The sequence below is a fragment of the Odontesthes bonariensis genome, chromosome 15, assembly GCF_027942865.1.
Source record: "Odontesthes bonariensis isolate fOdoBon6 chromosome 15, fOdoBon6.hap1, whole genome shotgun sequence".
NCBI classification, from domain to species: Eukaryota; Metazoa; Chordata; class Actinopteri; order Atheriniformes; family Atherinopsidae; genus Odontesthes; species Odontesthes bonariensis.
The window spans coordinates 24641720-24654758 of NC_134520.1; the positions used below are offsets into that span (position 1 = coordinate 24641720).

A 13039-nucleotide genomic window follows, 5' to 3' on the forward strand; every position below is an offset into this window, starting at 1 on the left:
TAAAAATAAATTGTTGAATGGCTGTTTCCCATTAGAATAACTCATTTGATTAGATATTCCTTGTTGGATTAGTTCATTTGATAAAAAAAAAAAAAAAAAACAGATAAAATTGCTGAATATTGCTAAATTAATTGTTTATTCAACATGTGACTGTATACGGATTATCCCCCCCAAAAATTAAACGAAAATGCTGTTGGATCAAATACGATCAAACATGACAAAAACTGACAGGACGTAAATTTATTTAAATGTGAAACAGGTTTAGATAAGGAGGCGATCAAGGAATTGAAACTACTGATGTTTTCCTCTTTCCCAATCGAACATTTGACGTTTGATTAAACGGACTCGAACGTTCAACGCGGCGGTTGCCTTCACGACCAGTGGGCTATCGTAAAGTGTCGATAACAAATTACGCTAATAAAAGACGCTAGATACATTTTTTAATCTTCAAGGGTTAGTTTTATTAAATTAAATATATTGTGTGGATTTTACTATGCGTATGTGTACACATACATATCCAGAGTATGAGAGGCAAATGAGACTGAGGACGCTTTGGGGGAGCTACGGGAACACGTAGCCAATAAATAAAAGCTGTCAGCCGACAACAGCAGCGACAATGAGAGTCCGTTTAATTTGCTGCATCAGTAGTTTCTGCACAGTGTTTGGTTGAATTATTACATATCACAAAGTTGTTTTTGTTAGTATGACGAATAAAACAAAGCCGGAGGATTTTTTGGAGAGGGTTCAAATTCCAGACATCAGTTCATCGGTCGGAGCACCCACAGGAGTCTCTGTCCGGGCACAAAGAAATCGAAAAAGGCTCAAAACATCTGGTGAGAGCTCCTCTTTTAGCCGCTTTAACCGGTGTTTTTGAAGTTGCAATGTGTTTCCATGTCTTTCAATACAGTCATTTCAGTTTCAGTTAATGCTAAGCTAATCAGTTAGCTTCAAGCTACTTGAACTGCTACCGCACTTAGCCAAACTCAGCTGTCTAGTCTTTCAGTATTAAATTAATTCCGTTGAATTTACTTAATTTTCCATTTGACTTGTCGTAAAGTCACAGTTTCATGCCACGGAGCTGAAATGTTCTCCTCCTTTTCCCATTTTCCTTTTCAGGGAGAATTATATGACTTAGCCCTGTAATATTTAGTGTAATGTAAGTTTTCCTGTTAAACTATAGCATCTCACGATCGATTCTTCAAAGTTGCGTCTACTAAATAGGCCCGAAGGAACTGCGTCTGTCAAGAATGTCCGTGGTATAAACAGTTTTTTCGATAATATTTATGTTTTGGAGATGGTTCAGGAGTGTGCTTTACCTGATGTATTAAACAGGGCTCTTAGTATTTTGATGATTATGGGGCAATGAGAGCAGTCTTTAGCTGTACAAGTATCATAACAGATGATTCTGCTACCTTGTAACCTGAGCAACAGATCTTTGCACTAATGGCAATTTTCTTCAAACAGGCATCCACACAAAATGGAATCAGACATTTTCCCCGATGATCTGTCAGCCTCTGCAGCTGTAGCCTCTCAGTCTGATTCGGTCTGTGTTAATGGAGCCTCAAGGCTTGATGTGAGTTTGACGACAACAGCTCTTACTAGGTCAGAAGGAGAAGAAATTGATTCCTACAACCTGATTGAGCCTCCCCCGTTAGACTGGAGGTCAGACTCTTCGAGTGAAGCAGGTTCGGCTGATGATCTGGATGACCCCAGCCTGCCTCCCCCCGCCGACAGTCTGGACATGGCAAGTCTTGGAGAGTCAGTCTTGCCACGTTGGGACGCGAGAGACATTTTGACTCCATCTGATGCAAACCAGCAGGTGCTTCTGAGAAATGTAGCAGAGCCTGTCCAGAATATAGAGGAGAAACTGGAAGAAGACATTGAAGCAGTTCAGGAGGAGGTGAGGGCTGAGGGTGTAGAGGGAGACCAAGAAGTGCTGACATTTAGAGACGTTGAAGAGAGGGTCAATGAAGAGGAAGCTGAGGTTTCTTACAGAAGATCAGGTGATGAGGACCACAGCCGCATCCACACCCTGCTGAGCCACCTTCAGTTAAGGGACAAAGAGCCCCATTCCACACCCTCTCACCATCACTGCCCCAACCTGTCTGAGCAGGAAGCTTACACTTCATCCCTATTAACAGATGACAGCACTGAAACCACAGGGCTTCTGTTCTCTGAGAACCACCAGAGAGACCTGTTAGGACTGCTGCAGTGTACAGAGATCGGCGCAACGCCCAGTCCCACCCGTCTGCCACACAGAGGCGAGGTGGATGCTGTAGTTTCAGTCTCGTACAGCCAGGAGGACGCTCAAAAGTTCTGGGGGAATTATGGGAGCAGACGACCGCAGCGACACAGGGACAACTCCATCGCCTCTCTGCCTGATGATGAGTACCCTGAGCCAGTCTGGATGAAGCTGGGAGAGGAGCCTCCAGAGGATGAGGCTGCTGCAGAGGGGGAACAGGTTGGTGCTATCACTAATAACAGCTAAAATGCAAGTTAGCTAGTTTTAATTCATTTAAAAAAGTGTATCCTCTGTAGAGTATCCCATTCCTGATTTTAACCCACATAATTTAACCAAAATTGGAAACGAATTGCATGTTCATCCTCTTATGCCGTAGCATTTCATTGCCATAAGTCATTTTTGTCATGACTGGTTGATTAAACATTACATGTTTTTGTTTTTTTATTGTTTCATTAGATGCTCACATCCAATTATTAGAGCTTTAAAGTAATTGATTGATAATGCTGGTGATTAAGAAAAGTGAGAGAGCTCTTATTTTCTATTTTGTAAAAAAAAACACCTGCCGCTTCATTTGGTCCTTTAACCTTGACTAATACGAACTTTTACAGTTATTTTGCTCAACTTTCCAGTTATTTTTATTTTGATCTTCATTTTGTCATTTTAGAGTGCTGATGACCAGCCCTCTTATAAAGATGGTGAGTTGTTTCACGAGAAAATATATCTTATAGCGTATCTTATTGACGGCAGTAAATCTTAATACATTGTTTGGTTTTGCTTTTTAGTGCCTGGACCTTGTGACCCTGAAGACCTGTTGGATGGAGTCATATTTGGTGCAAAGTATCTGGGTTCTACTCAAATCAAATCAGAGAGGAACCCTTCGACAAATGCTCGTATGACCCAGGCTCAGGAGGCCGTGGACAGGATTAAGGTAAATTTCCAAAAGAGGTGTACAAAAGCCAATAAAATGTAAACAAAAGCACCCCTCCTCAACATATCAGTCTTCAGTATGAGATAAAACTGAGCTGTGTTTGTCCCGCTTCATACTCTGTCTGTGTATTATTGTTGTATTAGATTTTTTTTTTCTCTGTAAAAGTAATTTTGAAGTCTGAAATCTTCCATTGAGACGACACCAGCAGGTTGTGATTTCGGCCTGAGATTAAAACTACATGTCATGTACTCAACACAGTGCTGTAATAGATTAAAATCAGTCCAATGTCATGGTACCGGATATGACTGTAGTTTCTTTTAGGCTCCAGAAGGAGAGTCCCAGCCGATGACAGAAGTGGATCTGTTCATCTCCACTCAACGAATTAAAGTGCTCACCGCCGACACACAGGTACTGTAAGTTCATCCTGACCACCTGCACCTATTCTCCTTTCCTCTTATGTCTTCCTCTCTTTTATTAGCGTATTATTATTCTTTTCCTGCAATGTTTAAAAAAAAAAAGTCTTTGTCTTGACCCCTTTCTCAAGTCGATTTGGCACATGTTGCCCTTCCTGACGCAACCCTCACCATTTATCAGGGCTTGGGACCGGCACTAGAAATACACTGGTTCGTGCTCCCCATTGGCTGTGCGCTATAAAAAGTATTCCTGATAGTATTTATTTCATATTAATTATGTCATATTATGCATTTGACCATTTTAAGTCATTTTATCCACCAAAAGACGATGATCGGATTAGATAATGTTAAAGGCAAAAAGAAAGCAAACCCTCTTTAAACTCTTCGGTTTTATTTATCAGGAAATAGTCAAATCCAGTCCTTACCAAGTGTTATATTGTTTGCAGCAGGATATCGAATTGGGGTTTGAATTATTCTGAGGTCTAAATTTGCCCTCATGGTAGTCTATTTTCCTCCACTGTTGTTGAATTGTCGGGGGAGTAAAAGTGGGTCAGTTACTGTCACCTCTCTGCATGGCTCGTTGCTGCTCACTGAAATAATTGATGTAAAGATGAACACAGTTTCCCTATTTTATCACTCCTGTTCATAAATAACATGTTTACAGTTTGATTAAGAGGTGCAGCTAAAATCCTATAACTCAGTACCCTCCAACGTGTTGCGTTTGGTAGTCGGCTGCTTAGCAAAAAATGAGCTAAATCTCCATGTTTGATGAAGGCATTCCCTGTATCGTAAAAGAAAGACAGAGATTCACCCATCCCTCTTCAGTAAATTTCAAGTCTCTGCATGTTGCAAAGCACACCCTTTTGTCCTCTTTGATTCTGACGATATTAGCCTTCTCGTGTCCCGTTTCTGCTCAGGAAGCCATGATGGATCACGCTCTGCAGATGATTTCTTATATAGCTGATATTGGAAAGATTGTGGTCCTCATGGCACGAAGGAAACAGAAGGGACAGGATGGAGACACAGCCTCGAATGGTTCCTCTGCATCCTCATCTGTGCCTCAGAAGAAGTGCTTGATGATCTGCCATGTCTTCTCCTCTGAGGATGTGAGTCTTTCCTTTTGAAGAGTTTTTATATAAATATCGTGTGTGTGCGTGCGTATGCGTGTGTGATTCTGCATAGCGTTTGCAATTTGAAAATGAAGTACAAAAGCTTTGCATTCAGAAACGTCTTCAATTAACCATATATGGTAACAAAACATCCCTTTTGGAAAAAAAAATTCTGTGTTCTTTCCCTGAATAATAACCAAGAGGGAGAAGAAAAGAAACTTTACTGAAACAGAGATCGAGTCGCTGTTGGCGATATTAAAGCCAACCTAAAGCTGCTATTTGGTTCAGTCGGGTCATTCAAGTCAAGTTTATTTAAATGGCACAATAAATACACAAACTAAAACAAAATGATGCCTTTGGAGCAGAAGGTGCAGCAAACAAACGCTTCATGACAGAATGACACAATTGCAGTTAATCCCATATGATCAGAGGAGAGATCTCTTTTGTAAATGAAAAAGAAATGGTTTGATATCAAACTCCACCAAAAACATGTCAGTGCACACCGACGAGAGCCCTCAGCAGAGATGCAGCTCTTTGCTGTTTGATGTAGGAACTGAAAGTTTTTTGGGCCCAAGAGGATGACCCTGTCCTACACGGATGGCATAGTCTAGTTCAGTGATGGTTGGGAAATGCCTGACCTTTCTCCCGTCTCCTGTCTCATGCTTGAAAGTGGACAAACTTTACAAAACCTAAATATGCATCAGAATAGCTCTCATGCTGTTGGTATCTCTCTGCGACACTGGTTGTAAATTGTGGCATATTGGGTCAGTTTAAGCAGTATCTGCTCAGAAGCCATCACCACAGTGTGCCTGGTTTGCTATTTTCAAATCTGTCTCTCGGATGTCGTTTGTTAGTCTCGACACCAGTCAGGCTACATGTCTGTTGCTAACCAAACATGATTACTAAACGCATAGTTATCGATTTGAGGAAAAAAAGAAAATGTGTGGATGTTGAGGTTGCGTTCTGTTGGCAGAATAAGGGCTCTGATGAAACTTGATGCTACTCTGTTGTTGACAACTTATCCGCTATAAGGTTATCATTTCAACGACATAGTGTAAAAAGGCTGACGATACCAGGTGATACTTTGGTGTCTCTCCTTCTCAGCACCGTTTTTCACCTCATCTCAAGTGTGCTTTTTTTTTTCTCTCTGCTGGACAACAGTTTCAGCTTCTGCCTGGCCTGATTTCCTTCACCCCTTCCAGCATGCGAGGTCTCCTAAATAGAATGGCGGTCTGGCTGTTGTCCTAGTTTCCCACAGTTGTCAACCCTGAACAGGAGGAAGAAGAATTTCTTTTAGCAACTAATTAGCTGCAGGATACTGGAGGCCATAAAGCCACTGCTTGTGCTCACAGTTGTTCCCAGCTGAGTTTTAAAGATATGAAAAGTTTTGTTGGTGGTAAATCTTTTTATAGTGCAGAACTTTTTTTTTTAGATTTGCTCTATTTATATTGAAGCTTCAGTTTCTGGGACATGTGTCATGAGCGTGCTTCTTTGCTTTAATTTGATCGTATGAAAATGGAGCGTACGATGTACTATTCAAATGAAACCTCACCCAGCAGACTTGAGTCTTGAATCACCTGTTTCTCTTTTCCCTAATCAGGCTCAGATCATAGCCCAGGCTATTGGGCAAGCGTTTGGAGTGGCTTACCAGCAGTTTCTTCAGACCAGTGGCATCAAGGCCAGTGATCTGAAGCCAGGCGAGTACAGTGACTACCTGGAAAGTCAGGAGCTCTACAACGGAGACCTGGCCCATTTCTCTGACTCTCAGAACCTTCGAGATGTAAGCAGAAAGTCTTTGGTTACATGTTCTCCCACAAAATATATCCATCCTGCAATCATTCTGTGGTAATGCTGGGGCTGTTTTCTTTATTGATACCACTCAGCGGCTTATATTAATTATGTAACGAACACTGAACCCTCTTGAAAAAATTTGTTAGCTTTTCCACAGATGTGATGGAAAAAAAACATCTCTCTGTGTCTTGTCCAGAAGCTGGACAGGACTTTCATCTTTGAATGTAAAATAGCAGCCCTCTTAATGTGAAAACTAAGTAAATGTAGCCTTTGAGACTTATTTTAAGACTAAATAATTTACTTCCTTTACAAATTCTCACTAATCTTGTTTTTTTTAGTTCAAAAAGTGGCACAGATCTACTTTGAATTAAATAATATTGGGTCCAAAATAAGTTTAAAACTTCTCCTGCTCCTCTATGCGATCTATCTGTGCAGTATGTAACTGTTCATGTTTTACCTGAGCTCATCAACCCATAAAACGGTTTACCTGAACTGTACTTTGTATTAAAAAAAAACACTGAGGTAGAGGCCGTCATGGTCTAATATATGCTTTCTAACTTCATGACCACAAGCATTTTCATGGGCAACTCAAAATGATTTATTCCACTCACTGACACCTGCATGTGTGGTACATGACTGATGATTTTACTGATGACTAGTCTCGGCTTCAGTTGTTCTAATATTAATTCTCAGTTGCAAACAGGAAAATTATTACAAAATAATTATTGAGATTGAACAACATTTGCATTGTTTGTAATTGCAGTAAAATTAATAGTTTGTGAAAATCTTTACGTGTCTGTGATTCAGATAGTCATCACCAAGGCTCCTGGAGATATTTTGGGTCTGGCAGTGGTGGAGTCAGGCTGGGGCTCCATCCTGCCCACCGTGGTGGTGGCCAACCTCCTTCACGGTGGCCCGGCTGAGCGCTGTGGTGAGCTCAGCATTGGTGATCGCATCATGTCGGTGAATGGCACCAGCTTGGTGGGTCTGCCTATCACTACCTGCCAGAACGTCATCCGGGTAAGAAGGGAACGCAAGTTAGTGTAATGATGCATGATCTACTTAAAAAGAAAAAGAGACAAAATAATAGTTTGCTGCTCTGGTTCTATCATCGTACATGTGCTTCCTCTTGTCCTTGCTCTCATAGGATGCTGTAGGTGGCACTGTGGTTCCATTCATTATAGTTTTGATAGCGGGTTTGGATTAGATTTGGACTTCCAGGATCAATTTTAGCATTTGACAATTTTAACTCTATGTTTTTGATGGTGTAGATATATTTTAATTAGTATGAAATGAATGGTCTTCAGTCTGGGTCTGCAGACATGTTTTCCTCTGCTCTTCAGTTCTCCCTCGCTCTGCTTTTTCTAAGATTTATCTAGTCTGTATGCCTCTGGGAATTCTGCGCAAGTTTCATCTGCTGCCAAATTTGCTTTGCAGTGACAGAAATGCCTTTCCCATCTCTTCTTTCCCTCTATCAAATCCAGCAGCTCTGCCAAACAGCCAGAAATCCAGAGCTTTGATATATAATGAATATTTGTTCTCTGGCCACAAATTTATTAGTTGAAGCTTGACAAGCTTAATTTCCTTATGATGTTGACGAGTCCAAGATGGTCTTAAAGTAACACTGATGTCCCCCAATCATGATATCATCACTATAAAACCCATTCTGAACAAAGGAAGTAATCAGACCTGAAAATGCTTTAAACCAAAGGCTCTGCCGGCACAGAAAAAAATTTGCAAATGAGCTGAAAACTTTGGGAAAAGCAGACGATTTTATGGAACATCAAGGACAATATTGGGGATAGTCATCAGTCCACTCCTCCTCCCTCCTTTCCATTCAAAGACTTGTTACGCAAGTTAAAGAAGCAGATAAAATGAATGGATGAGATACTGTATCACCAGAATTTCCCACTCATTCAAAGCCAGGACAATCTACTTGCAGTTGTAATTACAAGACATGCTGACCTTGAGAGGGATAGTTTTCCTATCCCACCCACTTATTTTTCAGCTCATGTCTCTATGCTACCTGGTTATAGTCTGACTTCTGCTGATATAGCCGACAACGGATATCAGGGAGCAGTTCCAAGGTCTGCCATCCCTGCTGTCATCGGCATCAAGAGGGATAACATGTACTCAAAGCGTACATTTACTTTATCTTATCTGACTCCAGTTGTCAGACTGCTTACAGCTACCATTGTTTCAAATCTTTTTGGTGTAACAAATGAATTCACTTTGTATGTTACAAAGAACGTTGACTCCCAGGTCCTCCGGGACACGTTAAGTAGTGTTCAGAACATCAAAACTAAACAAGATGCAGCAGCTTTAATGCGATTATGTCTGTTTATCCTTTCTCTTTATTGTTTTACTATTTGTGTTTGTTTTCGGCCCGTTTTGGAACCATTTTATATTGTTTTTTTGTTTTTTTTAAATTTATTTCAACATAAAGATATGTTTGCTAAAAAGGTTTTAAAACTGTTGAATCTATTAAAAGTCTGACAAACTATTCGATCAAAGGTTGTTACAACCTGCCAAAGGCTAAAAAGAAGTCAAGGAAGCGTGACTAAAGTATTTTATGTCAGCCATCGGAGTGATTGTGCTCGCCATATGTGAAACAAACTGCTATAACTGGGGATTAACTGTCATACCTTATTGTTCTGTTAACATTTGTTTTTTTTCATGACAGGACCTGAAAGGTCAAAAGTGCGTGAAGCTCAGCATTGTCCACTGCCCTCCAGTGACCATGGCGATCATTAAGAGACCAGATCCCAAGTTTCAGCTGGGGTTCAGCGTGGAGGACGGGATTGTAAGTCACTTTTCATATTATCATTGTCACTATCAAAGATGTCCTCTCAGCATGGCACCGATCTGATTACTCCTCAGTGACCAAAAGTAGAGAATTACAGTGGTTTTTACTGTGTAACTCTATGAATGTGTTTATATAATGGAGCTCTACACACTCCCATGGTAGATCAATAAAAAGGAATTGAATCTTACTGCAGATTTGCAGTTTGATGCGCGGCGGTATCGCAGAAAGAGGAGGAATCCGCGTCGGGCACCGCATCATTGAAATCAATGGGCAGAGTGTTGTTGCAACTCCACACGACAAAATCATCCAGAACCTGACGAATGCCGTTGGAGAGGTGAGAAGTGATCACACGCACAGTCCTGGCTTTTTTGCACGTACCTTTCAAGCCGGGACGGGTGTGTATTTGTTGAGCACTTATGTCGGGTGTGAAAGTGCAAAGGCTGTGCAGAGGTTCAGAGCTGGTGCTCCTCTGAGCCGGCAAGGGAAGTAGTAACGGAGACAAATCAGGCTTTGTGTGTAAGGGCAAGCCGGCATAACAGAACTCTGCACTCTAACCAAAGACGCGGCCGTCACTCAGCTGCTTCCACAACACCAGCTTGATGTATGTACGCACACAGGTGTGCGGCTTGTGGCTTCAGCTGCAACCTATGTGTGAAATGAGCTCCAGATACACAATAATGTTGTAAATAATACAGTATATTTTACTCGAACTCAGTTTATTTTACACTTTTGAATAGCATCATAGCATAAACGCCAGTTTGAAATTTGATTTTCTCTCTCTGGACAGATTCACTTGAAGACCATGCCAGCCTCAACGTATCGACTCTTAACAGGACAAGAACAGCCGGTGTTCCTTTGACCACATCCTGCTTTATAAGGACAAACGCTGCACAATGTTCAAGTTACACAAGTTATTGCCAAACACAGTAAATATTATGCATTTCGTGTCGCACAGCTCATTATAGACTGTTGTCACGCCACTACCGCCACACCACAAACTGTGCTAGTTCTATATTTTTAAGATGTAAAGTACTTTTGAATATGAAAGAGTAATTTGAAATGACAGGGATAGATGGTAGTTCTACATTTGTATTTATCAGATGTTTACGATATTTAACATTTTAGGCAATAGTTTTTGACCTCACCAATTTAGAAATTAGGTAGAGGTGAGCATCATCAAGAATAGAGCCAGTGATTAGTCTTCCAGCCTGTTATGTGCTCCCAGTGTGCCTGAGGTGAACATGTTGGAAGGGGTGACATTTTATTGAATCAGGAAGGAGGGTCTGTGTGTTTTCATTGTGAGGTAACTTCCTGTTTCTCACTTGCATATCAACAAATGTCTGCTTCAAGCTTCAGAGAGCACTCTGGTTCATTTATGCAATGTGTCACTGGCTGTGCCTGACGTGAAGCAGATGTAGCTGTATGAACAATTACAGGTGACTGCCTTATGTGATAGAGAGATGCTTATATTTTTAAGTATATGCTGACATTGTTCATTAAAATGATCTGGAATATTTCTTCATGATGTTATTTATTGAGAAGTTATACAAGTTTTACATACAACACTGCTTTTGATGTCGTTGTCTATACATAAAATTTGACATTTTAAAAACGAGTTACATTCTCATTCAAAACTAAGTTGAGTTTGAGAATTTAGCATTGAAATAAATATATAATTATCATTGTTTATTTGTTATGTATCGATAAGCTGCGTGTATTTTTCAATGCCTTTAGTACATTTAACTACTTTCTAATAACACTGTGAGCACGTCAGTGACCGGCCAATCAATATTTAATCAGTTACAAAAACATACATTTTGACCAATCAGATGCTTTAGCGGCATCTATGACCCAGCCCCCTGGAGAGTACGTTCTCCAATCAGATTAGTGCATAGGCGGGACTCCTCCCTCCACCTGCTGTAACAAATATTGGGAAGTCAATGTCAAGCCACTGGCGGCCGTGGATGGGTCTGAAACAGCAAGAGGAGTTTTTACATCACTTTTACAACAGGAAGGTAATTATTGACGACAGGTTTACACTTTAGAGACCATTCATTTGCTGATTGTTTCCGGAATGAGTGCATATAGCCGATAACAGTATCACTTAAAGATGCTAAGAAGAGGAAGCTAACGTTACAGCCGCAGTTATGCACTCTTTTCCATCTTAATTTACTTTTAACAGAGGTTAATTATTTTCATTAACTACCTGCTATGCTGCGATATAAACCGGCAATTGTAGATCGTAAGCGTAGCATTTGTATATGTTTATTCATTCTACGTTTGTTAAAACTACTCTCAATCCTTAAATGCCTTTATTTTCGTCCAAATAGTGCTAATTTGTTTTACTGCGTTTTTTGTCGGCCATGGGAAAATGTGTCCTTACGTTTGCTTGGTCCATTACTTGACACATTCATTACACTGCAGTAATAACCTATTAATGCTTTTCAGCCATCAGTGAAGCTTCAAAACAGGAAATGGAAAGATTTTAGGGAATGTAATGATCCAAATTAGGAGTTCAGATATTAATCTGTATGCTACACCTGCACTGCTTTTAAATGAACGATGTCATGTGGTTGATTTGCAAAGGAAATGAGTCTGAGTGTTCCCTTGTAACCTGGCAAAAAACTGCCCACTTTAGTTTATTTACAAGAGCAACACAAGAGCAACAGCTCAGTCAAGAGGCACCGAGAGAGCAAAAGTGATGGTCTGAGTGACACAGGTAAGCTGTTTGGATCAGGAGGATTTCAGGATAAAGCAGGGGATTGTCTTTGTTGAGCAGATCACAGCGGTCACGAAAGACAACCTTTCCTCACAACACACACAAAGAGAGCCTGTTGGAGGCTTCGCCCGTCTCTTCCATGTTTTTGTGAAATGGAAAGGGAATGAAAGAGGATAGGAGTTTAACTCTTCTTAGTCCTCAGGTTCGGTTGCTCCCGGCTGTCCTTTATTAGAAAAGTTTGGAGTTTTTCTTTCCTTTTTCCTTTGTATAGTTGACAAATGACATAAGAAAAAGCAAAAATCTGGCCAGCTGCAATTTTAAGTGGCAACCCACCCACTCCCTACTCTTCAACATTTTGCCATCAATGATGTCCCACTGAACTTGTGTTTTTTTCCCTTTTTTTTTTCCTTCTCAGTATTTTTCATCATCGCGTCATGGCCAGGTAGCTGCTGCAAGCGATGGGGTTTTTCAAACAGCTTTACCTTCTGCTCTGGAAGAATATCACATATCGCAGAAGGAACAAGGTGACCACGTCTCTATCTTCCAAAATTAAAAATGTTTTTTTTCAATCTGTAATGAAACACATGACACGCAGATATCTCCTCTAACACCTGCAAAGCTGTGGGCATCATATTCATGTAATAACACCCTCATGTGAAGTTTAATGGAAAAATTACGTTCATTTCTTGGTTATATAACAAACCTTTAGCCCCTGTCACTCATCAATGAACATAATTGATTATTTAATGCACAGTTGACACCTCCCTTGTTCTCTTCTGGTGCAGATCCAGCTGATCATCGAGCTCCTCTGGCCACTCTTCCTCTTTGTCATCCTCATCTCTGTTCGCCATTCAAACCCTTCTTACAAACAAGGCCAATGTGAGTGAAACTGTGTCTTCTCCCATGCCCTCTAACAGGTCCGAAAAATGGCCTTTTGCCAACCAGTTAAAGAAGATTAACACACTGAAAGTGATGTGCGTGCCATGCCCACACTTCATTTTATGCTTTATCTAACCAGGACTAAACATCAA

At 40.7% G+C, this 13039-nt stretch overlaps 2 protein-coding genes across 3 annotated transcripts in view; both read left to right on the forward strand.

Annotated features, from left to right (window-relative positions):
- The first annotated feature begins 351 nt into the window (after positions 1-351).
- On the forward strand, positions 352-10806 carry LOC142400605 (amyloid-beta A4 precursor protein-binding family A member 3). The gene is made up of 11 exons (XM_075485641.1): positions 352-833; positions 1465-2461; positions 2907-2937; positions 3025-3170; positions 3492-3578; positions 4501-4689; positions 6293-6472; positions 7291-7503; positions 9167-9286; positions 9483-9623; positions 10077-10806. Exons 2-11 carry the CDS (start codon positions 1478-1480, stop codon positions 10146-10148), a joined length of 2163 nt encoding a protein of 720 aa, XP_075341756.1. The 5' UTR covers positions 352-833; positions 1465-1477; the 3' UTR covers positions 10149-10806.
- A 406-nt stretch (positions 10807-11212) lies between these two features.
- abca7 (ATP-binding cassette, sub-family A (ABC1), member 7) overlaps positions 11213-13039 on the forward strand; it is a 31931-nt gene continuing 30104 nt past the window's right edge. For both annotated transcript variants that reach the window (XM_075485642.1, XM_075485643.1), the window contains exons 1-3: positions 11213-11304; positions 12424-12532; positions 12794-12887. In XM_075485642.1, the coding sequence (XP_075341757.1) occupies positions 12467-12532; positions 12794-12887 (160 nt within the window). In that variant the 5' untranslated portion in view covers positions 11213-11304; positions 12424-12466. The remainder of the gene's footprint in view (positions 11305-12423; positions 12533-12793; positions 12888-13039) is intronic.